At 53.7% G+C, this 23,951-nt stretch overlaps 7 protein-coding genes across 7 annotated transcripts; 4 read left to right on the top strand and 3 right to left on the bottom strand.

Moving 5' to 3' along the window:
- The first annotated feature begins 56 nt into the window (after positions 1-56).
- BJX68DRAFT_241971 (PalH/RIM21 family protein) lies at positions 57-3,070 on the top strand. Its single transcript, XM_071040916.1, has 2 exons — positions 57-524; positions 628-3,070. Exons 1-2 carry the CDS (start codon positions 416-418, stop codon positions 2,793-2,795), a joined length of 2,277 nt encoding a protein of 758 aa, XP_070896725.1. The 5' UTR covers positions 57-415; the 3' UTR covers positions 2,796-3,070.
- Positions 3,071-3,186: 116 nt separating this feature from the next.
- BJX68DRAFT_133074 (uncharacterized protein) lies at positions 3,187-5,524 on the top strand. Its single transcript, XM_071036335.1, has 2 exons — positions 3,187-3,428; positions 3,507-5,524. The coding sequence occupies exons 1-2, from the start codon at positions 3,318-3,320 to the stop codon at positions 5,511-5,513; spliced, it is 2,118 nt and encodes a 705-aa protein (XP_070896724.1). The 5' UTR covers positions 3,187-3,317; the 3' UTR covers positions 5,514-5,524.
- Positions 5,525-6,921: 1,397 nt separating this feature from the next.
- Positions 6,922-10,141, top strand: BJX68DRAFT_241969 (uncharacterized protein). The gene is made up of 3 exons (XM_071040915.1): positions 6,922-7,178; positions 7,233-7,367; positions 7,421-10,141. The coding sequence occupies exons 1-3, from the start codon at positions 7,126-7,128 to the stop codon at positions 10,095-10,097; spliced, it is 2,865 nt and encodes a 954-aa protein (XP_070896723.1). The 5' UTR covers positions 6,922-7,125; the 3' UTR covers positions 10,098-10,141.
- A 1,287-nt stretch (positions 10,142-11,428) lies between these two features.
- Positions 11,429-13,162, bottom strand: BJX68DRAFT_133068 (pepsin-like aspartic protease). Its single transcript, XM_071036334.1, has 4 exons — positions 12,443-13,162; positions 12,119-12,396; positions 11,847-12,071; positions 11,429-11,798 (listed from the first exon to the last, which is right to left on the bottom strand). The coding sequence occupies exons 1-4, from the start codon at positions 12,760-12,762 to the stop codon at positions 11,461-11,463; spliced, it is 1,161 nt and encodes a 386-aa protein (XP_070896722.1). The 5' UTR covers positions 12,763-13,162; the 3' UTR covers positions 11,429-11,460.
- Positions 13,163-17,506: 4,344 nt separating this feature from the next.
- Positions 17,507-21,526, bottom strand: BJX68DRAFT_241961 (uncharacterized protein). The gene is made up of 6 exons (XM_071040914.1): positions 20,882-21,526; positions 19,895-20,765; positions 18,858-19,849; positions 18,765-18,812; positions 18,423-18,715; positions 17,507-18,373 (listed from the first exon to the last, which is right to left on the bottom strand). The coding sequence occupies exons 1-6, from the start codon at positions 21,033-21,035 to the stop codon at positions 17,588-17,590; spliced, it is 3,144 nt and encodes a 1,047-aa protein (XP_070896720.1). The 5' UTR covers positions 21,036-21,526; the 3' UTR covers positions 17,507-17,587.
- Positions 20,929-21,492, top strand: BJX68DRAFT_133047 (uncharacterized protein). The gene has a single exon (XM_071036333.1). It carries the CDS (start codon positions 21,046-21,048, stop codon positions 21,403-21,405), a length of 360 nt encoding a protein of 119 aa, XP_070896721.1. The 5' UTR covers positions 20,929-21,045; the 3' UTR covers positions 21,406-21,492.
- BJX68DRAFT_241960 (putative UV radiation resistance protein (UVRAG)) lies at positions 21,452-23,821 on the bottom strand. Its single transcript, XM_071040913.1, has 2 exons — positions 23,595-23,821; positions 21,452-23,529 (listed from the first exon to the last, which is right to left on the bottom strand). Exons 1-2 carry the CDS (start codon positions 23,673-23,675, stop codon positions 21,757-21,759), a joined length of 1,854 nt encoding a protein of 617 aa, XP_070896719.1. The 5' UTR covers positions 23,676-23,821; the 3' UTR covers positions 21,452-21,756.
- Between the last annotated feature and the right edge of the window lie 130 nt (positions 23,822-23,951).

The following is a 23,951-nucleotide window of genomic DNA, read 5'->3' as shown; positions in this document are numbered from 1 at the left end:
CTGGGCCTGCTGTGGCGCGACTCCAGAAAGGCTTCTTTCGCTCCTCGACCCCAGACCAGATCTCCTGCCCTCGCAACTCTGACCCACGGCAACTCCTGCGCATGTAACCTGTACGCCTCGAACTCGCCTCCGATTACCCTCGTTCCGCATTTTCGATTCCATCGCTTATCTCCGCATCATCTATCCTCTCGCTCGATCCTGACGCCGTGTCTGACTCTCATCGCCATTGACAGCCCCGACCGTCTGATCGGACCGACCGCTCCTTTCTCTCGCGACCGGACTTGGTGCAGCCATGGTGGTCTAAAGGAAATGGTATAAAAGGTGCCTCGTGGAGCATTAATGTCTTCAACACGGATTGTCTCCTGGTGTGTTTGAGCTGCTTTGGTTGCGACGTGACGTGAGTTTCAGTATCGCCATGGAGAATGACGGCCGCCTTGCTCCCCGCCAAATATGGGCCCGACCGACAAGCACGACCACCAGAACATATGTACCAGGCTGTACTCCGTTCTTACTTCCTAGTGATGGTACGTTTTCGACGAATCTATCACCCTCATTTCCCACGCTAGTTGCGCGGCGCGAGCTTGCCCAATCCCAGAATCTTTTAACTGACTCGGTGGCTGCCTACAGGCTATGTGTATATCAATCGTACCTACTCAATATCCCTCGACGAAAATGCCGTCTTTGACCCCATGTGCACGAGTACGCCGACGACGACAGAACATGCCGGTGCTGCGCTCGATATTCGCGACCCCTTTTACGCGTCGGTGACCCCGCAATTATATGCCATGGGCTGTGCCACCGTCGTCAGCTATCTACTCGTCATTATCCTACTCATCACGCCGCGAACATTTTATGTCGGTGGGCCCGGCGGCGGTGCCAACTTTTTGGGTCGACATGGGATGGTCAGCGGGTCGTACAGCAACAATTCCTCCGTTGTCGGAGTCGGCGGTCGTCCGTGGCTGCAAAAGGTTGCGGCGCTTCTGGTCGCGATATCGCTCACGATCGCGACTGCTGATTCCTTCCGCGTGGCTGAGAGGCAGTATGATCACGGCTATTCCGACGCCGAGGCGCTGACATCGGAGGTTATTGATGGCACCGAGATCAAAGTTGTCCGGATCATCTCTAGTACCTTCTTATGGCTAGCTCAGGTGCAGACCCTGATTCGCTTATTTCCGCGGCATAAAGAGAAAATAATGATCAAATGGGCAGGCTTCGCCCTGATCGTGCTCGATACTATTTTTGCGATTCTAGACAAATTCCTGGTCAAGACGAACACCACGCGACCACGACTTTACGAAGATGCCATTCCTGCTCTCAGTTACTTATTTGAACTCGCCCTCAACCTTCTCTACGCTGCATGGGTTATCTTTTACTCCTTGTCGAAACATCGATTCGCCTTCTTTCACCCGAAGATGAGGAATATCTGCCTCGTCGCACTCTTATCGCTATGTGCAGTTCTTATACCCGTTGTCTTCTTTGTTTTGGATATTGCGAAACCGGAAATAGCCGGCTGGGGTACATATATTAGGTGGGTAGGCTCCGCGGCCGCCAGTGTTGTTGTTTGGGAGTGGGTGGAACGCATTGAGGCGCTGGAACGGGACGAACGAAAAGACGGAATTCTTGGAAGAGAAGTTTTCGACGGCGATGAAATGCTAGAGGTCACGCCTTCCGAAGAGGTTGATTGGCCTCGCCACCACTTCCCCGGGGGTGATCGCGGCGGAGGGACTGGCATGTCTTCGGCTTGGGGAGGAATGATGGGTCTCGCGCACAGGCCTTTGCGCCCGCGAGGTGGTCGCGGCGCACCAGCTCAACGTGAAGGCCAAAACGCTGCGGCTGCTACAAAGTCGCGTCGGCGGATATCTGCGAGGCCGACACCACCGCCAGTAGCCGTCACTCCCGTCAGTCGAGCAGATACGACCAGCGCGGCCAGTACCGTCTACAATGTGCATTACTACCCTGTTTCAAGCCCTACACCGCCGGTTGCCATGCCATTCATGGAAGAAGAGGACGAAGCCTCGAATGTCGATGAAGAGAAGGACTATGTGGTCGACAGTCAACAGCCTGGGCTGCCAATGCACAATCCTCCCAACGATCCGGGCAGGGAGCATTCGCCTCAGATCGTGAATGTGGACCCGCGATGGCGCAATATTCTGAACCCATTCAAACGAAGACACGCCGCTTTACCCAGAGAAGTCGCCTCGGCGCAGGCAGAGGAAGAAGGGTACCCTGCACCTGAGCAACACGAGCCGCAAGGAGAACATGGCGAGGAGTCACCGCACGCCTCTCGGCGGACAGACTTCTTTTCTTTCCATCATCTAAACCCTGGATCTCGGAGACAGAGTGGTACCGACCCATTGCCAGTCACTGTCATCCCGGCTCGGCGTCGCGGCCAACATACATGGTCTCCGCAGTGGTTTACAGACTCTAGTCTCCTCCATCGGTCTTCCAGTCGGAGGGTTGCATCGCGACCGCATGACCCACGAATGCGAGTGATATCGCCGCAAGTTCAAAGCGCAGCCCCTTGGACTGCTGCTGATGTAGAGGGTTCTTTTAGTTCTATGGACTATGAGTTACGCTATGACCCAGAAGCAGCAGCCCTTGTCCCTGAGAGCAATTCCTCCGGCCGGCAGACTACACAGCCCGAGAACCCGATGTGTCCGTCTTCACCCAACCATGGGGACGATCGCCCGGGACTGCAGCCATTACCGGAGGTGCGCTCGGACAGCCAAGACGGGCAGCAACACAATGAGCCTGAGACCGGCTCCGGTAGCGAAGAACGGCGGTCTCAACGATAGCGGCGACTACTATCCTCTTTCTTTTCTTTCTTGTATTCGGTTTGGATTTAGCGGGGAGTAACGGCGGCTTTCCACCTACAGCGCAGTGGGAGTCTGGACTTTCGTTTGCAATTTCAGATTCAAGGACCGAGCGCTGGTCTCAGCATCTGTGACTTGGCTTGATCTACACTTTCGTATTTACTGGGCGAGGGGGGGACGGACGGTGTTGATGTACCAAGATACCCTGGAGATGGATCTCATAGTATAAGCGCGATAATTCTATATATACATATTTATTTCTTCGTGAAATCCAGCTGGTGTAACGCCCCAATGGCCCGAAGCGGCATAAGTGCAGGTGTCATAAGTCGAGGCTCGGAAGCTGTGGGCTCCGTCCACCAAAAAAACTCCCCCAACTTCTTCACCTCAGGCCGCTCCACACTTCTTTCAGGCTCCTCGTCATCCATCGATGCCTGTCCCTCCTCGCGCCCCTGATATCCCCTCTCTGGTCGATGCTGTTCCCCCATAGTCGCTGGGCGTCGCATCATGGCCGCCGTAAATTCGAACATGTTCAACGCCAGCATCGCCATTGACCGGCCGCAGGGCGCATCGATGCTGGTTCTGCCGCTGAATCTGATCGCGCAGATTGTCGCTTGCGTACGCCTTCTCTCGATCTCTTGCACCTGAAATTTTTCCATTTCCGAGAGATGAGTGCAACTGACATTTTTTCTATAGCTGGACGACTCCGGTGATCTCGCCCGCCTCTGCCGAACATGCCGCGTCCTCAACTACATGGCCCTCCCCCAACTCTACCGAAACCTCACCCTGACCTCCTACGATAAAATCCGGTATCGCGGCGACCAACCCGAGGGTATGGGCAGCGCCAGCCCCTTTACAATGGGGCTAAATGCCGTCATCACGCGACCGTACGCCGGGTTAGTCCGGTCGCTGGCTTTGCGGGGTGACTGGCGGGAGCAGGAGCTCGAAGAGCACGCGCGCGTCGGACGGGTCCCTGACTCCTCGATGATGCTGAATATCACGGTGCGGGCAGCTGTGGACCGAATGCAGGACCTTGAGAGCTTCCGGTGGGAGCTGAGCACCAAGATGCTCGAGACGGTGTACCTAGGACTCGCGCAATTGCCCAAACTGACCGCGCTGACGATCCGGTTCCCATCGAGTCGCCATCCGCGTCCGACCACCGTTATCCCGGCTATGCCGCATTTGCGATACTTGAAGATTACGGATATTGACCCGCTTTGCTATCCGGATGATATTTCGACGCTGGTCTGGAAGGCGAAGAAGCTGAGGGAGCTGCTGATGCACTGGTCGCCGCGGATGAGGAATATGCAGGAGCCCAGTGTGATGCTGCACGACTACTTTCGCAAATGCATAACGGCAAAGCAGCCCCTGACGGTCAAGAAGTTCGGCATGGCGAATATGTACGCTCGACACAGCGAGGATTTCAACATTGCGTTTGACATCAGCACGGTGGAGGAGATTACGATGCTCAATGAGAACCGGGTGGATCCTGCCGCCCTCAACACCTTTGTCGACAGCAGCTGGCCTGTTACGCCTACTCACATACCGCGGCTCAAGAGTATGAGAGTGAATGTGTATAACCAGCGGCAAAGCGAGTTTTTTTCTAGCTTTACCGGGCTCGAGCGTCTATATCTGGTCAGCACAACAAGCGCCACCGATTTTATCAACTCACCCCGAGAACCGCAACCTCCTACAACCCTTACACCACCAGCATCCGACCATACAGGGTCAGGCACCTGCCAGGACCTCACAACACCTACTTCCACCGACTCACCATCCAACGCACCCAGTCTCCAAGCCCGAATCCGCGAAGCCTCCCTTAACAGCATCATCCTCAACCACGCCGCAACCCTCCGCCACCTCCTCCTCCCCGCGCGCTGGCCCCTCTCCTCTACAATCATCGCCCGCCTCGTCCATGCAAGCCCCCAACTCGAACAACTCGCCTTCGCCGCCGAATTTTCCTCAATGGATACCCTCGGCCTTCTTCTCCCTTTCCTCCGCAATCTTCAAGCACTCCGCCTTCTCATCCCAACAGGCCCCGCACCGGTAAGCCCCGGCGCCGACGACCCCAGCGCAAGACCGAACAAGAAACCAGCCCCGCCCCCTTCAAAGATCAACGATCTCGGCGTCCGCTCACTCGCGGAAATGGTCGAGCTCGATGACGAAATCCTGCAGGAGAAACTCGGCGAATCGCTCGCGGACCAACAGGTCTTCCGCCGCCTCAAGGTCCTCGGCTTCGGCCGCAAGGGCTTCCTCCTGGGCGAATTTTACACAGTCCCCGTGAATGCAAACACGACACAAGGCGGCGTGCAGTCCCAAACGCCCGATGCGTCTCGCGCCGCGAGCCAAGACCAGAGTCCGCAGACCTACCACGACTCCGAGCACGAAACTACAAACGGGATATCAACCGCGTTCCCGAGTCCCGTCTCCGGTCCTGGACCTTTTAATTGCAATCCTCAGGCCAACTCGCCGAACCAACTCCCACCGCACTCTCTACCAAAACGAAGCACAAATGGCCCCGTGCCGCCTTCGTCACTTGGAAAACGTACGAGGGAGGAGGTCGCTGTTGTGCCCGCGCAGACTTTCGAGGAGTGTATGATGGGTGGACCGTCGCAGCGCTCGTTACGGCGGAAAGTTCAGCGGGCCGGGTGGGATGTGCTTAAACGGTGGGAGATTTGGGGGTTAGATTCGCAGGAGCTGTAACCCTGAGACAGCTGCTTGCCTTCACGGGGATTCGCTACTCTCTTTCGTTGCACTCGCCTCTGGGAACGGCAAGGCTAGTCCTGCGACTCCCAACTCCACAACGAACATATCAGCACGCCATATACGCGGTATACGCATCTTTGCGCGTTTCATCTCAAAATTAGATACCCATTGTCGACATTTCATCTTCTCATCTTCTCTCCTCTCATATCCCTTATCGGTCTTCTCTGCACATCATATCTCACATTCCCGGTCCCCGCTTCGTCTCTACGAGAGCGGCATACATACAACGTACATGGAATCAAATATCTATACATATATGCAACATACAAGACACCTCATACCGCGCTTGAATTATATCCGTACTCTCATTTCTCTCGCTTTTGCTCTTTCGATTAGCCAAAAGGTGCAGGCCAGGGCATGGCAGGCCAGGCGCAACATTCGGTGATTTGTTTCGCTTGCATGATTGCTTGGTCGGTCTGGCAAGTTATTGTGCTATCATATCGACTGCAGCTGGTGCAGGTGCAACGCAGGACGTGGGCGCATATACAGGGGCTTCGAAGGGTCACCCTCTTATTGGCCATATTCTTCTTTTTTTTCTCTTTGGTAGGTGCATAGGGAAGTTTGTACTAGTATATAAGCGGGACTTCCATTGGTTTATTTGGGCTTTTTTTTTTGGTCGCTAAAGGCGTGGGTTGTGATGCCCATGGGTCAATCAATGACAGACATTCTCCACTACACAATCTGGCAGCAACGTAGATTGCCTAGGGAGGATTTCACTTCAGGTCACGACATGGTTAATTTTAGGACCTGGTCTAATTTTACTATAATTTATAGTTTGTATCAACGCCCGTTTGCTCGAGGGTGCTTGTTTGCGTGCATATGGTGGACAACTCGTGAGTACCCAGACAAACCAGAAGCAGTCCGAGATTTCCAAATGATTGGCGTAGATATATGGACATTCCCCTCCGTCTTTCTCTGGCCTCTTTTTCTTCTTCTCTTGCCTCTACGGAGGTGTACTGGATAGTGATGCTGTGTTGATTATTAGGGAGGATGATCTCCAACAAAGCAGGCTCCCTCCCCACCCGTCAGTTGGAGGCCTGCAGCCTGCAGCTGGAGCCTGGAGACGGCCCCCTACTTATACTCGATGACCTCCACGCCATCCGCCATATGTACCTCGTCTCAACTCTCCTCATACTGAACACATTGGACGGACACATTAAACCATCTCACAATGGGAGGGCACGACAATTACTGTGCAATCTGCGGGACCCCCGTATCGCAACCAATATGGGACGACGAAGACAACAACAACACAGCCGAAGAAGACGATGAGAACGACAACAACACAGCCGAAGAAGACGATGAGAATGACAACAACACAGCCGAAGAAGACGATGAGAATGACAACAACACAGCCGAAGAAGACGATGAGAACTACAACAACACAGACGAAGAAGATGACGAGAACGACAACAACACAGCCGAAGAGGACGACGAATACGACAACAACACAGCCGAAGAAGACGACGAGAACGACGACGACGCAGCCGAAGAAGACGACGAATACGAATACGACCGATCGATCCTCAGCGTCAGGGATGTCCTCTGGATGAATGATGTGCGGCTCATCTGCGAGAATAACGAGGCGACTTCTATAAATAAGTAAGTACTGAGTCTAGATAACCTGGTCATGGGATTCTGCTAAGCGTCCATCAGAGTGTTCATCACCGGTCCCGCTCGTTATGACGACTCTGGATTCTTCGACGTCGAGCCGAGCGACCACCCTAATTTTCCGACAGGGAACCAGATGGGTTTGGATAATCACCATGATGGGCAACTGAGTTTGCGCGGGTATGTAGCACATTTTCCAAACCCAACATGCGAGACTGACGCTGTCTCGACAGGTACGACTGGGGCAACGAGCACCCATACGCAATCCCTTTCCACACAAAATGCTACCGCATCCTAGAGGCGTGTCTCTCGCCTCACAACCAGATCCCGCCAAATGCGAGAGAAGACTCCATTGACGAAGAAGCCCTGTACCTTACGTGGATGACCTTTGCAAACCAGAGTTCCTTCCAGTGTCTGGCCAGTCGAGACGTCCTTCCGTATGGGGTTGACACCGATGAACAGTACTGGGCGGCAAAAAGGGGCGAGGAGGCTTTTGTCATGGATCCGCTGGAGATTCCGCTGTTGCAGGAGTATTATGAGCATCTGCCGTTGTTGAGGGATGCCGATACAGTCAAGAAAGGTAAGAGCCGTGGAGCTAGCAACAAAACGCAACAAGACCCCTTCGCCCGATTACCCGTAGAGCTGCTGCTCACCATCGTCGGTCAATTACCGCTGGCGTCTATGAAGTGTCTTCAGGTTGCGAGCTCGGCTGTCGCGCGACTCGAACTGAGTACCGGGTTCTGGAAGCGCAAGATTCGCCGCGACATGCCCTGGCTATTCGACTTGCCTGACCCTGTTCCTGCTCACTGTGACGAAAATCAAGAGGAAGAGCCCGATTGGGCCAAGTGCTACGCAGACCTCCTCGAACGTAGCGACCCCAGCAGCCCGCTCCAGATCCGCGGGCTAGTCAACCGCCGACGAATCTGGGGTGTCTGCGAGGAGTTTGTCCAGCCCTACGCGACCAGGAAGGCGACGATCAATGCGGATCGCGCGCGGTCGAAAGGGTCCTTACTCGCGAATGCGGCGTCGACGCCAATGCGACAGCTTACCTCTATGCAAGCCGGAAGCGAGTCTTCGGTTCTTCCGCTACTGAAAAACCTGTCAGATATTAAACGTGCTTCCGCTTTGCTTGTCTATTGGTCGAATGAGGGTGCCTTGTCTGGCTTTGGATTTCGATTCATTAACAATCCAGAGAAAGACGGGGAAATAGAAGCAGAAGAGACCATCGGGAGCCGTAAACACTTTGCGAAACGCGACGAGGTCAAAATCCTCAGCAATGGCTGGATAAGGGGGTTCGTCGTGACCTCACGCAGCGACCCTACTTCGCCAGACTCTGAGAGAAAAGTCGTCGGACTACAGGTTCTCTCCATGCAAGGAAAGCCCGTTCAGCTTGGTCAGAGCCCCGGAGACGGAGATCTCAGGCTGATCCATGTGGAGGGCAATCATCTGCTAGCCGGCCTGCTCGCGCATTGGTTGCCTGAAGCCGGCGTTATCTCAGGACTTTCACTACTCCAAGTATCGCCATTTGTACCGGAAAGCCCGCCACTAGCCATGGAACTCGCGCAAAACCAAGGGTACACGCAAGAGGCCGATACCGAGATTACTTCGCGGCTCTGGAAAGGTATCACCCTCCCACCACCATGGCTCTCTCTCTCCCCGGAGAAATTCGGGTACTGGACATCGGACCTCAAACTCGACCTCGCGCCAATGGAACCCCTCTTGTTTGGCTGGGACGACGCCGAACTGTCCGAAATTACGGAATTCGCCGGCGATGTGCACTTCGGCGCGTTTGAGATCCGGTACTCGAACAAGCCGCCCAAGTCGATTGGCCCGCGGCCGCTGACGATGAAATCACTTTCGATCGATGGCGCTGGTGGGGAGCGGATTGTGGCGGTGGCTGTCGTTGTCTCGCATATCACGGTTGGTGTTCGTGTCATTACGAGCTACAACCGACAACTTGTCCTGGGATCGTGTCGGCCTGATGAGTCCGGTGAGACTGTGTATGCTTCTACCGGAGAGAAGACCCTCAGTGGGATATACTGCCACTGGACGGATCGCGGAAGTCCAAAGGCTAGATTGGAGTGCCTTGCTGGGATGTTTTCAACTCCCCTAGAAGCGAACATAACACCACCAGAGCTACCACCGCCAACAGGGCCTCAAGACACAAACGCAACCAATCCCAGCCACACGCACTGGTGGGAACCGTCCCCACCACCAGGCACCTGGGCTGCTGCAGGCCCCATCCACGGCTCCTTCGAACCACCATCCCACCCTCTCTGCCAAAGCACCGCATACCCCTCCCGGAACGCGTGCACAGCATGGCTCGACTGCACGATGCTCCCCGTGCACAAAGTCCGCCTGAACTACGCGCACCCGTCGCAGCATTTTCCGTTTTCGGTCACAAGTCTCGTCTTCGAGTATATGGATGGGTCGATCGGGAGTGTCGGGCCGACGAGGCTTAGCGCGCCGACAGATAGTGAAGGTGATAAGGGTGGTCCATGGTGTTGGTGTCATCTGGACGGGGGTTGCTCGGAGTATAAGGCTGAGCGCGGGAAAACAACGCATTATCATAGTGGAGAGGAGTGGGTTCTCGAGGGTGGTGCGATGCTGGAGGCGTGCCGGATTTGGGTGGACGGCAGCGCTGACGGCGGCAGTGGCTGTGGTCCACTTAGAGGTCTCCAATTCGTTTCAGTCACTGGCGAAGAAAGTCCCCGTTGGGGAACATGCGATGGTTCAGCGACAGCTGTGATTCGGTTCGATTCCGGGGAGGTGAATCATGATCATGATGGCGATGGCGATGGCAATGATCAGAAAGCAGTCGGGTTAAAGATCTTCCTGGATAGTAATGGGAGGGAAGTCACTTACCCTGATACCATTATCGTTGGGATTCAGGCTTTGGTGGAGGGTTAGATAGGCAAGCACTGTAAAGAAGACTTGAACGAGCGGACCAAAATGAAGTTAGATTGAAATACCCCGTCCGTAAACAAGACCACGATGGTAAAGATGATGATGGTGAAATAGAGACTCATGAAGCGAGTCGCGGATCCTATGGAGGTTGACGAGCGGCGCCTTCCCTAGGAGAACCCCGCCAGTGTAATCTCACTTTGAAGACCTATACTTGTAGGATAGTTCGGTATGAATCATAAGCCAACACTTATACCAGAAATTAGCGCCGACAAATTCATCCCTACTGAGTCCGGAGCAGAACGAGACTGCGCACCTTAGCCTCATGCACGCCAAGACAAGGCTGCGTTAGGCTGAATCAGGCTGATTCCCGAAAGTCTATAAAGCACCAACCGTTCCTCGTTCTCATGGTTCTTCCTCTCTTTCTCTCTCTACTCCGTAGTCTATCACCCCGCAATTCCATCTCTATCCCCCGCATTGAAAGTGCGCCGCTCCATTCTCCCCCAGAACCCTTGCAGGGTAAGCCACCACTACTCGTCCATCCACCTCTAACTATACATAAAAACTAACCCAAGACCCAAAAGCCAAACCAAGCTTCTCTCTCACCCTCCTCAAGCCTTCCAATCCCATCCAGCCCTACCCAAGTCGCCCAAAATGACCACCACACCACTTCCAGAACCCCGCCTACACCGCAACGGCGACCACAAGAACCGGTGCGCAGCGCGATACGCCGACGGCTCGCAGTGCACGTGCTGCCACTACAAGTACTCGTATGCGGATCGTGACGGGTATGCGGTTTGTACGTGTGGGCATCGGGAGCATGCGCATGGGGCTGAGACTTGAACCTTTCTTGTTTCTTGATGGTGAGGGAGGGGCCTTTTGCCGGTAGAGGACAGGGGTATTGGTAGGGTCGATTGGGTTGGGTCAAGTATGGATTCCATTAGGGGGCCTGAAATGCTTGTTATCCCTATCGCGAATTCTGGGGAGAGCTCGCCCAGGGTTCATCTTGGTTCGATAACTGCGAAATGTATCTCTGGTATTTACTGAGTAGTTCCCCCATGCACATAAGTACTGACTATACAACATAGAGCCACTCCTTGAGTAGAAAGTGGCACTACGTTAGGCTGAATCAGTAGGGAGAAGTTTACGATGAAGGAATGGTTGTGTAAATCATTAGGGACTGCAATTTGCAGACTTACTATGCTTAGTACGTGCTACTTGGTACAAAAGATACTCCCACAGTTTGTAGGGACAGATAATTACGAGAAGACGTGTCAGAAGCATGACCAGTATAAGAAAGATTGACAAATTGAATTGACCGACTCCCAGAGTCATGGTCAATTTAGAGTTCCCGCTCCGACACAAAAACTCAAGCCTGAGGCGCGATTCCCAGGCGCGGTCCATGAGAATCGAAAACAACGTACTGGCTCTTGAGGAAGACATCCCCCAGAATCGAAAAGCTCAGGCCCTGGTTACCCTGGATACCACCAAAGCAGGTGTTGGAGCCTTGGGCAACCGGAGCGTAGTTGATGTGGTCGCCTGGGACGACAGCATCATAGCCATTGATTGTGATGGTAAAGGACGGGACGTGAGCGGAGCAGGGGAAGACCCAGCCACCGTAGAGGTAGCTTTCCTGGGCACCGCGGACTTGCGAGTAGTATGTCTCGGCAATGGTGCTGTCAATCATTATAAGGGTTGTGCCGGTGTCTAGATCTGGTCAGCTAGGGCTTGGTGTGAGCTAAGGGGGCTAGGTACCAGCGATAGCGTTGAAGTGAGCAGTGCCAGCAGTGGCGGGGAACATCCAGAATCCCTCGGAGCTGTCAATGCGGGTGTAGGTCAGGTCACCCTTGAATTTCGACTGGTCAATAAAGCCGAAATCGTAGGATCCAGGAGCCTGGTGCTTCAGGGTCACCGCATACAGGGGAGCGTCGAGCTGGGACTTGACAGTATCGAACCAGGTGGTCTGGGCTCTGGGAGACACTGGATAGTGTTAGACAGAGTTCGGTGGCAGATATCGTCAGACTTACCAGTGTTGATGGAGCTAAAAGCAAGGCCCAGAAGACCGTCATTGTTCTGATCTTGCAGGAATTGCCGACTAATGTGTTGTGCAGCTTCAACTGCTTGACTTCGCGCGGTGATACCACCAATACTAACGGTGTCCCTGTATACATCTCCTCTAGCATTACTACCGTCGCCATATGAGATCGACCAGCTGTAGCCCGACATCTTGGTGGCGTTATCGGAGGGATGGTAGACGCTGTGGCCGCTCTGTTGAGCCGACGGGAGCTCTTCAGAGAAAACCCATCTGAATATGTTAGTGTTGCGCATGTCTCAGTGAGAACAAAACTTACAGATCTGCAGAGCCAGTGTCAAAGTCGAGATTCAAAACTGTTCCTCCGACGTTGACAGGAGTCAGATACTCAAGGTCCTCTGCCTCGGGTGTGGTGACAGCACTGCCGTGGACTGCGGCATCGCGCACATGGGTAGGGACGGTGGCGCCGTATTTGGTCAAGGCATTGGCGTAGATACCCGGAAGGTTGATTCTGCGCTTCGGTGCCTGTCTTGAGAGCTGGTTGACAGTGAAGCCCTGGCGGGGAGTGGCTGTGGGTGCCGCATTCGCGACAGCAGCGAGACCAAGGACGGCTGTCGCGAGCTTGCTGAAGACAACCATGCTGATTGTGGCCACCAAAAGCAGAAAGGGAGAGCTGAGGAGAGCGGTTGATTTCCTGATCACAGTTCTGAAAACGAGACTAACACACTTGCTCTGGCCACGAGCAGACGGGGCGGCTTTATAATTGTGTTCCCCTCAGAGGGAACGGACAAGCAATGAATGGAACATCGCAATCTGCATGGGACGAACGAGGTCCCACGTCAATCGGGTTCGAGCAGATTAGCGACTAGTAGCCACGAAGTCGACCGTTCTGGGAATGCGTAGGCGAAGATCTTGCGCAAGGTCGAGCACGTTATCTGAATCAGACTCAAACGAGGTTACACCTGCTTGAGAAGTAACACATCACCCTTCACATTGGCCCATCTCAGGGATACCTGTCGGTCTTCCCGGCGTTAGCCTTGCTCGTTCAGGTACGAGGAGCGAAGCCTAAGCTTCAGCGATGCGACTGCGGAGTCGAGGCACATTGCTTGTTGTGCTTGTTTAAGGGGCCAAGGAAGCTTTAGGAGTGTTGGGCCCACTGCCGACGAAGGTCCATGCGGGGCTCTTATTTGACCCTGCTGGAAGATCGCCATCTAGAGCTCGTGTTTTGTGGTGGGGGTTTCGGCGAGATGTGGAGAGCTCAGAAAATGCCCGGCCGGCAAATTGTGCGCGACGCGACGGATAGACTGAACTCAGGGGCAATAGCACAGATCGATCTGCTGCAAGCCAGTAGGGATGCGGACAAGAGTGCAGCGACCAGAGGATGAAACGGACTTTGAGGAGAAAACTTCAGGCTGCAAGGATGCCAGAGAGTCGGAGAGAGCCATCCTTGCCCTATCGGGAAGTCACATGAGCCTGAGGCCCTCTGCATCTTCCTATTCAGTCTCATCCTGCCCAGAAGCTTCTTCACGATGTTACTTCAACACTCACCCTCCACCGCTGAATCTGATGTAGTCAATACCAGCTTCCCAGTCCGATTTGCTTCGTGCTCTTCGCCTAACCAAACTCCCAGAGACGACGGTAACCAGGGACCATGGACAACACTGCAAATTATGCTGGCAATTAATAATTGTCCCCTATCACGAGCGATAGTCCCAACCCACTCCTGCTGTCTCGGACACATCGCAATGCCATTCCATCACTGGTGTGAGAGACTCAAAACCGCCAATTACCCCCTCGCCCTTCAAGAGCTAGTTCTCGCACAAGATACGTCGGTCCAGAAATGAAGTACCCAAAGTCTGTCCGAGCCATATGTGATAACTGTTCGTGATTTGTTTGTTGGTCAGCAAGCTAAGCATGTTCTAGCGAAACGCTAGGCGTCTAGGCCTGCCGATCATTCCCACCCCTACCTACTCCATTTCCAGCATAGAGTCCACATAGTGTTTCTGAGTGGCTGCACGCGCGGACTTCGGCGGCTTCATATCAACGTGGAATTGACGCGAAACACGTCAAACCATTCAGATCCTACCGAACAGGATCTAGATTGAAGCGATACCGGTACCGATCCAATGAAAAGACGAACATTTTGTGCGTCCTCTATCTGACACACTGGGATGACACGTTAAGCGGACAATTGGCCTTGTTCAAGGCATTCCAAGTCTTGCGTTAGGCTGAGGAGGCATGACCCCGATTGCACATATGGAATCCGGCGATGGGACCGGTGTTTCAATCAACTCCAGTGCCCCTTTAAGCTGCCACGGACGTTTCAGCAGGTATCCTGTGTCTGTCGCAATGTCCAAGGGGAAGACACTGACTGACATGTTATTGCCTGCTCAGGCCGAGATTTACTGGGACTGTTCCGGATGCCCACGGATCCAATCCAGGATAATCTGCTCCGCCAATGCGACTCGGAGTATGAAGAACAACGTCCATGTATATTCCGTCTTTGGGATTTCGTGGATTTGCTCAGCTATCAGCTAGTCAGTGCCACCCGCTGCGTCAAAAACTGGCCGGTTGGTATGAGAAGACCTTGGTGTATCCTCATGCCTTGTATGGACATCGTGACGGTGGTTGAACGGGCCCGTGTTCCAGCAGTGAGTTCAGATGGGCCGTTACTCGGCTAGTTGGGCTGGAGTTGAAACGATATCCATGAATTGCTGCGAATATCGTTTCCCTCGATCAGGAGACCAGAAACTCCTTCGTCAACATGTATCCTAAGCAAGGGAGCCTCCGAAAACTTGAGAAGTCCTCTTGCCTGTCGACAATGGTTTCCACCATTGAAAATTAAGTCTGGGACAGGAGACGCCAGGAACTCGATTCAAGAAGGCACTGTCAGCCCAAAGGTTCGATTGCACGATCGATGTGAGAGCCTAGATTTCCAAGGCAGCGAAGATGCAGAAGTGAGAGAAACTGATGCTGGATGTGCCCCTCTGCATATACCTGGGCTACTGTTATACTCCGGGGCTGATCTAGTATTACATGGTCCGCACAATCAAGGTGGAAGGCCAACGTCTCCAGCAGCCAGTTCCAATACATTCCAGGCTATACCAACCAGTTGTTCATCTTGCAGAAACTAAGGCGTCTCAAAACACGTTCATGGGCGATCAAATATAGCATGCAAGCAATCAGGTCATCGATGTGATCATCTTGGGTACCCACAACGCCGTTGCCGTTGTTGGTGCTATTGTCCGTGTCGAAGCGTCCGAGTTCAATCTCCGCAAGTTGGTCACGCCGCCTTTCACCCAGGCTTTCCAGCCTATTTCCTCTTCAGCGCGGATAAGCTTGTGTTGTCCCACACTTCAAGTACGGGCCAAGCTCTAACAGATCTTGTTCTAGTAGGTGGGCAACTAATCGGGCCAGTAGCATATAGCATGGCGTCAGGTCACACGAGGCCTAGTCCAATTGCGACCGACTGCGTGATAGCCCATGGTGAGATGCTGGGGCTTACCTGTGCGGGGTCAAACAGAAACAGCACATCCTGCCAAGCCTGGAGCCTCATTATCACTTCCTATAAAGGAAATCGATTCTTCTGAGGAGCCTTGCACAGCCGAGAAAAGAAGCCTTGCTTCTCTTAGTTACGGAGATAAAGATAGAGAGACTGTCTGATCCGCTCGCATCGCTTGTCATATGTCTGAGCAACATTACCTTATTCCCCATAATCTGGTCTTTGACCCCGCCCACGCCCTAAACGCATGGAAATCCTTGGGGCCGTTGCAGCCTGCGACCAGCTCTTAGGGACATTTATCTCCCTTTCCAAGAAACTGGAAAGAGCCTATAAGGTGATCAAACATGCGAAAGAAGATGTCCAGGATGTAATGGATGGCATTGAAACCATAGAAGGATTATGGGACCTCTTCGCGAAAACAATGGAGGAAGTCAAGCTGGTTGATGGGTTTCGCGAAGACCTAAAACACTATCGAGACCTCGACATGGATATCGAACGTCAAGCAAGGGCAATCATTTCCAGAATCCACTCCATCCTCGATTTGCTCCACCCGCTATACACGAAAAAAACAAGAGTGTCTGGCTGGAGCAAACTCCTCGCTCGACTTCGATGGTTCTTCAGCAGCCAGAAGCGGTTACAGGGTCTCCAGATGGACTTGGCTGTGCTTGGTGTGCGTATGAGGAGCTTTCTCGCTTTGGTGCAAATCCGGATTTCCGTGCGGCAATATAGACTGAGCCAGTCCGCTGCGACGAGGGCTCAACTGTAAGTACTGGAAACGATTTGTCCCAGAAGAGAAGGCGTACAACAAATATTAATCCGATCATATAGGGATGATCTACAGCGAGAGCTGAAGGACGAGTTGCGGAAAATCTCCAACCTCATGAAAGCCCAGCGAGGCCTTCTTCGACATGACCACATAATAGTATACAACAAGGGAAATGACAATCTCCTGGTTGAGGTGCAGAAGATCATCAGGAAGGAAGTCCGCCAAATCCAGAGGGTGACTGGTGATGTACCCTCGAACCCTGGATCTTCTTCGGCTCCGTCAAGGTTGCCAGCCCAGGCAGCGATGGCGCCGTCGAGCTCACGCAGACGGAACCGACGGACACGTACTCTAAGAGCACCCACCACACAACCAAACCATCCACCCGGGCCATTGCCTACGCCATTGTCTGAGCATCGTCGCTCCCGCAAAGATACCTCTTCAAATGGGCATCCCAGGAAGCGCTCTTCGCAAGCTGAGCCTCGGCAGAGTATTACTACTACCATTAACATTGATGCCGCAGCTTCTAGAGCGCAACCAAACGGTGCACAAATCCTTCGACGCAGCGGAAACACAAGGCCCAAGAAGCCAGCAGAGGAGGATAACGGCGCCCAGCAACCCCGGAACATTAAAGGCAGCGCCGAAGGCACGCACGCCCAAGATCATCCTCAGCCTACCCAGCCGACAACATCAACTGGTAGCGTGGTATCCCAGCAGGCTCCGTCAGAAGGTAGTAGTGACTCGTTAATCGCGGAAGCCCAGCCCAATCGCATCAGTAGTCACCCGTATCAATACAACCTGCATTCTAATGTCTCTATGGCATCTTTGGCCGCGAGGCGGGGGCGAAGGTATAGCCATCGACATGGCGATGGAACTGCCGCCTCTGGGGTTAGGAGTGCCGAGCAACATGCTGCAGAATCACGAGCTAGGGATAGGGCTCTGGCTAGTATCATGCGGGGGGGTATCTAATCGGGAAGCAGTTACTAGATTTAAAGCCTAGATTTGGAGCTCATCAGGGGCGGATGTTGTCTGAGATGGGATGGTTGGACTGTTCCTGCGAAATAGTCTACAGACGGACCTTGGGCCATATATTCCGGATATACAGATTTGTAAGTGGTGGACTAGAATAATCATATGCTCATTAGGGTATTTTGGACATGAATAATCAAACGAAACACGCGTTTTACTGCGAAGAGAGCTCAGGACTGCATAAACTGCGACGGAAGATTCCCTCCAGGACCACCAGCCGCATCAAGCCCATCCCCCGTCCCATCATACTGCTCATTCAGCAAAACCTCAAGCATATCAAACTCCCCAACCATAGGTCCCGTGCCACCAAGGCCCTGGTCCACGACGGCAGTAGAGCTATTGAAGAACTGATCAAGAGGGAGGGCAAACCAATCCGAGACGCCGGGGTTCTGCTGCGCATGGTTATGGCTGTGGTTCTCGCCCATTGAGTGTGTGGGGACGTTTGAGCCGTCGAGGTCGCCAGAGGGCGGTGTTGCGCGGGGCTCGTAGAAGTTGTAGTAGACTGATGGTGGAGGTGGCATGAAGCTGACGTTGATGTTTGAGGAGTTGATTGGTTGCGCGGGGATGCCGGCTAGCGGGTCGTGGACGGAGGTCATTGTTGTTGTGGGTGGGTGTGTGTCAGCATAGCCGAGGGGTTGGGCTGAGGATGGATTTGGGGTCCAGGAGTGGTGGCTCATAGCTTCGCGGCGGGTTGGAGGGCCTAAAGGTCGAGGTGAGTGGGCGCGGGATGTTGGAGCAGAGGTGCGGTCTTGGCCATCGCCGTCGCCGCTGCGGTCTAATGGGGCGAAACGGAGGAAGCGGGTGCGAATGTTGGAGGTTAGGAGTTCGAGGAGGCGGGCGATGGCGTGGCTGAGATGGATATCGTCGACGACGCATGTTCGAAGTGCTTCAACAGTGCGATCTTGAAGGTCAAGGGATACGCGCACGTCGTCTTCTTTGGCGCCGAGCGTGAATGTCTGGCACGGTTAGACATGACATTCGGGGTCTAAAGATTGAGTGACATACCTTGAGAATGAAGATCATGCCCGACAGAATCCGGAAACACGTTCGAACAGGTGCGTGTTTCAGATGGTCACCCGGAACAAGGCCCTCGAGGACGGTTGTCAAGATCTTGCGTGAAGCCTCAACGACCTCCTGGATAAAAGGCTCATTGACGCGATACAGTTCCATAAGTACGTGGAACGATCCGCCACTTCCTGAAGCCGAACCTGGTTTGCCCTGTGCCTGGGCCGCCTCATTCGACATGGTTGTCCATCGGTCCACAACCGCTTGTAAAGCTAGAGAATTGACATACAATCCTGAACTTACGTTAGTCGAGTTTGAATCTTCGAGTGGTGGCAGACTTACGGGTATATTCGTATTCAATCATCAAGATGTGTCTCATAGCAGGATGCACTAGACTCATTAGCATAAATCAAGCAGCAAGCCAAAATAACTCACACTCCGTCGAGTCAATATTTTGCCGCCATTCGCGAAGAAACGGCTGAAAACGATCGATTTGCTCCCGATAGCGCCCACTGCGAATCAGATCCGAGGTCTGCTCGTTGGATGCAAACAGAAGCTGGTTACTCTGATACATGATCTTCGAGATACCGAGCCAACAATCGTGCATCTTGTCAATCTCGTTAGACTTCGACCCTGTCACCGGAGTTGGCTGGATATCATCTGCCCACTGTGGTAGCGGAAGCATGGAGGGGATGCCGAGGCGACCACTGCTCTGCGTGATGTATACGAGGATAAGGCGACGAAGGCGGCGTTTCCGGGTCTGCTCTGCAGGCGACTCGCCCAAAGACTTTGCGTCGTTCTTTTGATCGAAAACTCCCAGCTCAAAGGCTAAGGCTTGCGCAGTACTGAGTAACATCCACGACATCCGATCTGACCGCCAGGCTGGTTCGAGCCAAGTCTGGAAAGCTACTCGGCCCTCCGGAGCACCGCTCGATCCCCGGTTGGCGGTCGTATCCACATCATTTTCTACGTCCCTATCATAGCGGCCTGACTGAGCATCAAGATCAAGCAAAGCATTCTCATCATCACCAGGAGGGAAATGCAAATTTCGCGGATGCCAGTCCGTGAGAATCAGCAGCGCCTCGATCGTTCCCAGAGACCGCAAATTACCTTTGTGGCTGATCTTGGCTGCGGTGGGCGCTAAATCGAAGGATCGAGGTTTGTTGATCCCGATGCCGTTCCCGCCGAACTTTTCCTGGCCCCAGAACAGGCGCTCAATCATTCCGCGCAGGTATGACCAGAGGCGGTCGTGAATGTAGAAGGCTCGAGAGTGCGCGCCGTCACCGTTTGGTTTCATATGCCTTGACGCGGTTGTCAGAATCGTTACCGCTAATACCGGTTCGTCGGTGAGAAGAGAGCGATGCGTAGAGGGGTGTGAGAAGTCTGGAATCACGATAGGGCTCAAAGGAGCGAGGTGTTCATAGTAGCTGCAAAGTTAGTAATAGAGCGTCGTAAAGGTAACAATAGCTTACTATGCTACGTAGGCCATTGACTCTTCGACAGAAAGCCAACCTGCACGGACGAATCGTAATCGCGACCATGCCTTGACAGCGTCCAAGTAGCCCGAGTCCGAAGGACGATCCGCAGAGTTCGTTCGGCCGCGAGCGTCTGGGTGTGACTCACCCGAAGCCAGTCCAGCTCCTTGATAAAACCCCCCATTATGAGCTGTTCCTGACCTGTGCTGCTGTGACAGTGAACCGCCGGCGCTTCGTGGGGTTCCTGCATTCGTCATGGAGGACATGGGCGAGGCGAACGACGAGACAGACCGCCGTGTTGCGGCGTAACGATTTTCGAGGCTTTGCCGGTTAAGGTCTTCTGTCCGTCCCGCCGCCTCAGATAAGAGATGTAGCGCATCGTGGCTATTGCTGATCGCCGGCGACAATAGCTCAACGGCGGTCCGATTCATCATGGGCTGGTTACCCTCGAGGCTAAACCTCGAGATCGATGCCCTCTCCCCGACGCTGTAGACAGGATGTCTTGTATTCCGTATGTCTGAGAACTGGTTCGCAGATGTAGTTGGAGGATTGGCAGTAAACGGGATGCTATTATTACCCGGTAACGGCAAATGACCGTTCGAAGGGGATTTATCAATCCACTTTTGTTGTGACCGACTCACTGTATCAAAAGGAGGATGCTCCGTCTGCGCATGAGATGGCGACCTGTCGCTCTGAGAACCATCGACTTTGGTATCCCCAGTCATCATCCGCTTATCGCGGCGGAGGATATCATCCACGGAGCCATCGACATCGGAAGGCTTGCGTTTGCGACGAGTAGCCGAGAACTCGCAGCGTTTGCTCTCACGTCGGCACCGTACGCATGGCGGAGGGCGGGGGTTGTCAACACCTAGAATAGAAATGAGACCGTGTCAGCCATCCAGCCAGCCAGCCATCCGAGCGCCCGCTGTCTCGGGTATTGCTGGACTCGAGTTTCAGCTTCTCCGCACAAAGTATAAGACTCACTTCCAAGATCGCATTTCACTTTGCGTTTGCGACACGGATCGCAGGCCTGGTAGCCGCGGCGATGATGGGTGTTTGCAGGCGACGCCGATCGCCGGGCGGAGTCTTCGCGCGAATAAAGGCCGTTCTCCTGCTGCGCGTCGTGTGTTGCCATCATCACTAAGGGAATGGGCCTAGTGCAGGCACAAGCAAAGTGGATGGAGACGTGTCTGGGGATTGCCGATGCAAAGCGAGGACGACCGCCAGAAAGCGGTGGGGGGGAGGAGTCGAGGTTGGGGTCGGCGAGGAGACGCTGTCGGCTGTTCGACTTTCGTTTATCAGCCGCCGTTCGGGGACTTTTGCTGCTGCTGCTGCTGCTACTTTTGCACGGTGAGATCGAGGGAAGAACGAGGACTCGATCAGAGAAAGATGGAGATGAAGATACAATAAGCCATCCCGGGGCAATTGGTCGGATGCGGGGTAGAAAAGGGCTCAACAAGTCAAGCGACGTTCCCTTGCGTCGAGTGGACTGCGATCTGAGGTGGTGATCCAGTGCCCGTGACCCTGTTATCAATGGATACGCAATTAGACTCCGACCCCTGTTCTTTTAATTTAGGCCAAGGTTTGGTTTTCTTTAGGCCACCTTCTGGAATCCAGTTTACAAAGACCATTCCAAGGTCTTTTTTTTTTTGATATGTACAGTTGTCCTTGTTGTCGGCGATACTGACGTTATATATACAGCGTGTGTCGTCGCCTCAGGTCTGCTGTAGAAACACAGCCAGCTCGCAAAAAGACAGCAGACGCTGCAATCAAACTCACAACTTCATGTTAAAATTACCCTCACCCACATATCATACATTAGTTGACGTGCAGTTACATTCGCGCCGTCGCCCGCGCCATTACGCCACCTGAAATGAGGTCGAAGCACTTGGAATGGCTGCCATCGGCTTCTTCCCCTTGTCTGGACCAATCTCGCTCTTTAGTTTTGACATTGGGCTCATTCCTCTCCGGGGGTTGGCAGTTTCCCCATACGCGACGCTGTCTTCGCTGCCACGGCGGGAGAGGCTAGGCGTCAATCTTCCCGGAAGAAGTCCACGAATTCCCCCAGCTTTCCGTGCGGGGATCTCTGACGAGCGCGCGGTCAAAACGTACAACAAATATTTCAAATTCGGAAGGGTATGTCGGATGTCGAGAACTCGGAGCCCTTGTTTGTTCAAAAGAAACTCAATATCCTTGTTCAGTAAGAAGACTCCGTATTCAAACCGGTACTGGACGTTAACCGGGTAGAGAGGGTATGTTCTTTGCGGAAGAGAGGAAGAAATAGGGTCCTGGATCAGCGAGGTCGAAGAGTACGGGGTGATCGGGTATGGCACGGGAATGGATAGGTAAAAAGAAAGCAGGTAAACGAGGTGAGCGGTATATCCAAGTGCAGCTGCCACCGCATCGCGGTCGACGTCCGTAAATTTAGAGTTCGGAAGCGCCAAACCAGCAATGGTGAATGCTAACGGTTTGTCGGCAATGGGCTCAATGGGGTAGATCTCGTTTAGGTCCTCCGAGATGCGCCGGATCTGGCCCTTGATCTCCTCGGTGTTCTGGTCCAACAGCTTCCTGCTGGAGCCGAGTTTGAGTCGAGCGTCCGGAAGATGACTGCTCACCTTCTCCCGAGTTTGAGTCCCATTGGCCATGGCCTCCTTTCTGGCCCTGATGCTGGCGATCAGCTCTTCCTTTCGCTTAGTAGCCGAGCGTAGTTGTTTGCGCTCGGCGGAGACTGCCGTTTTAGTGAGAGCCAATTTGTCCTGCGCCCGGGACACGTCGCTTGCCGTCTGCACGGCATGCTGATTCTTTGCAAGAATCGAGTTGATTTGCGACTCCAGTTTTTCTCTTGTGATCAACGCATCCTGAATGCATTCGTCTAAATTGGCCAGGCGCATCAGCGCGTCGTACGATGACGTCGGCAGAGCCGCTGGATCACTGGATTTGGAACTCGGTGTAGGATATGGTGTCCAGACAGGCGGAATATCAGTCAGATTGGTGTAAACTCCGTCCGGAAAATGGAAGAGAATGGAATTCGCCGGCAGAGGCTGATGAAAGCTGTCCAACGATGCTCCCAAGAACTGCAACGACTGCAGGTGTAGATTCAATTCTACTAATTCCGTATAGTCGTCCATTGCCGCCGTCTTCACCCATAGCTTCAGTGTGAGGTGATCCTTGCGGGATACCAATGGTCCGCAGGGATTGAGATCGAATGCGCGAAAGTTGGGGTTCACCGCGTTCTCCGCGACCTCGCTGACATATACCGGCTCATCGACACCATCGCAATGAATCGAGAACCAGCTTGTTGCCATTCGGCTGCGCGTGATGTCCTCCAGTTTCACCTGCCTCACCTGCGGGTTCGGACCACTCCAGGGTAGTGTGCTCTTCCGGCGGGCCTGTCGCAAGGGTAATCGCTCTTGATGGGCATGCCGGTCGTCAGGTGTGCCTGCTGACTTGAGGTTCGTAAACGACCGCGAGTGGTGCAATGCTCGGTTGATGTCCTCCGCGAGAATTTTTGACGGCGATTGAAGGGAGTTTGGGATATCCTCGTCATCAATGGTCTTGCCTCGTGCCCTCGTCGGGGGGTTGACGACAAGGTTGCGGATGGTGACGCCTTGTAGATGCCGTAGCTTTCGACCCTAGAGAACAACTCGTCGATTAGCTTGAGAGGCAATTAGAGCCCCTTGCAGATGAAGCCACGCACTGATGGAAAAAGAGGAGGTCGTTCGCGGCGACCACTAGCATCGTCACTGCTCAACCCATCCGAAGTGTTGGCCGTCGCCATTGCGAGCCGTCAGCGAAGCGTAAGCGTCGCTCGGTCTTCATCCAGCCGTCATGAAAGTAAGTCAGCTTCAACAATAATCGTAGCAGCTGAAGACGGTGTGATTGCAGCAAAGCAAACGAAAGCTGGTGGTTCTCGGTGGTCCAATGTTGTTGAGGTTGTCCTGTCCACTCCAACTGCGTACCGCAAGCTCCCGCCTTAGTCCAATCAAGGCGGATTCCCCCGTTCGGCCTCCCGCAGCCCATCGTCGAAAAATTGATGATCCGCTTCCCTTCAACC

Source organism: Aspergillus pseudodeflectus (assembly GCF_044049435.1).
Source record: "Aspergillus pseudodeflectus strain CBS 756.74 chromosome Unknown BJX68scaffold_36, whole genome shotgun sequence".
NCBI lineage: Eukaryota > Fungi > Ascomycota > Eurotiomycetes > Eurotiales > Aspergillaceae > Aspergillus > Aspergillus pseudodeflectus.
The sequence above is the reverse complement of the archived record's forward strand: the minus strand, read 5'-3'. Positions and strand labels throughout refer to the sequence as shown.

What these genes read in the sequence shown, in the direction of transcription:
- BJX68DRAFT_241971 (XM_071040916.1), top strand. Translation starts at nt 416, where the DNA reads ATGGAGAATGACGGCCGCCTTGCTCCCCGCCAAATATGGGCCCGACCG. An exon ending in GTTCTTACTTCCTAGTGATG is followed by an intron (nt 525 to 627) that starts GTACGTTTTCGA and finishes GGCTGCCTACAG; the next exon opens with GCTATGTGTATATCAATCGT.
- BJX68DRAFT_133074 (XM_071036335.1), top strand. Translation starts at nt 3,318, where the DNA reads ATGGCCGCCGTAAATTCGAACATGTTCAACGCCAGCATCGCCATTGAC. An exon ending in TCGCGCAGATTGTCGCTTGC is followed by an intron (nt 3,429 to 3,506) that starts GTACGCCTTCTC and finishes TTTTTTCTATAG; the next exon opens with CTGGACGACTCCGGTGATCT.
- BJX68DRAFT_241969 (XM_071040915.1), top strand. Translation starts at nt 7,126, where the DNA reads ATGAATGATGTGCGGCTCATCTGCGAGAATAACGAGGCGACTTCTATA. An exon ending in GAGGCGACTTCTATAAATAA is followed by an intron (nt 7,179 to 7,232) that starts GTAAGTACTGAG and finishes AGCGTCCATCAG; the next exon opens with AGTGTTCATCACCGGTCCCG. An exon ending in GGGCAACTGAGTTTGCGCGG is followed by an intron (nt 7,368 to 7,420) that starts GTATGTAGCACA and finishes CTGTCTCGACAG; the next exon opens with GTACGACTGGGGCAACGAGC.
- BJX68DRAFT_133068 (XM_071036334.1), bottom strand. Translation starts at nt 12,762, where the DNA reads ATGGTTGTCTTCAGCAAGCTCGCGACAGCCGTCCTTGGTCTCGCTGCT. An exon ending in GACACTGGCTCTGCAGATCT is followed by an intron (nt 12,397 to 12,442) that starts GTAAGTTTTGTT and finishes TAACATATTCAG; the next exon opens with ATGGGTTTTCTCTGAAGAGC. An exon ending in TTTTAGCTCCATCAACACTG is followed by an intron (nt 12,072 to 12,118) that starts GTAAGTCTGACG and finishes AACACTATCCAG; the next exon opens with TGTCTCCCAGAGCCCAGACC.
- BJX68DRAFT_241961 (XM_071040914.1), bottom strand. Translation starts at nt 21,035, where the DNA reads ATGATGGCAACACACGACGCGCAGCAGGAGAACGGCCTTTATTCGCGC. An exon ending in GATTGAATACGAATATACCC is followed by an intron (nt 18,716 to 18,764) that starts GTAAGTCTGCCA and finishes ACGTAAGTTCAG; the next exon opens with GATTGTATGTCAATTCTCTA. An exon ending in GCATGATCTTCATTCTCAAG is followed by an intron (nt 18,374 to 18,422) that starts GTATGTCACTCA and finishes TAACCGTGCCAG; the next exon opens with ACATTCACGCTCGGCGCCAA.
- BJX68DRAFT_133047 (XM_071036333.1), top strand. Translation starts at nt 21,046, where the DNA reads ATGGGCCTAGTGCAGGCACAAGCAAAGTGGATGGAGACGTGTCTGGGG.
- BJX68DRAFT_241960 (XM_071040913.1), bottom strand. Translation starts at nt 23,675, where the DNA reads ATGGCGACGGCCAACACTTCGGATGGGTTGAGCAGTGACGATGCTAGT. An exon ending in GACCTCCTCTTTTTCCATCA is followed by an intron (nt 23,530 to 23,594) that starts GTGCGTGGCTTC and finishes GTTGTTCTCTAG; the next exon opens with GGTCGAAAGCTACGGCATCT.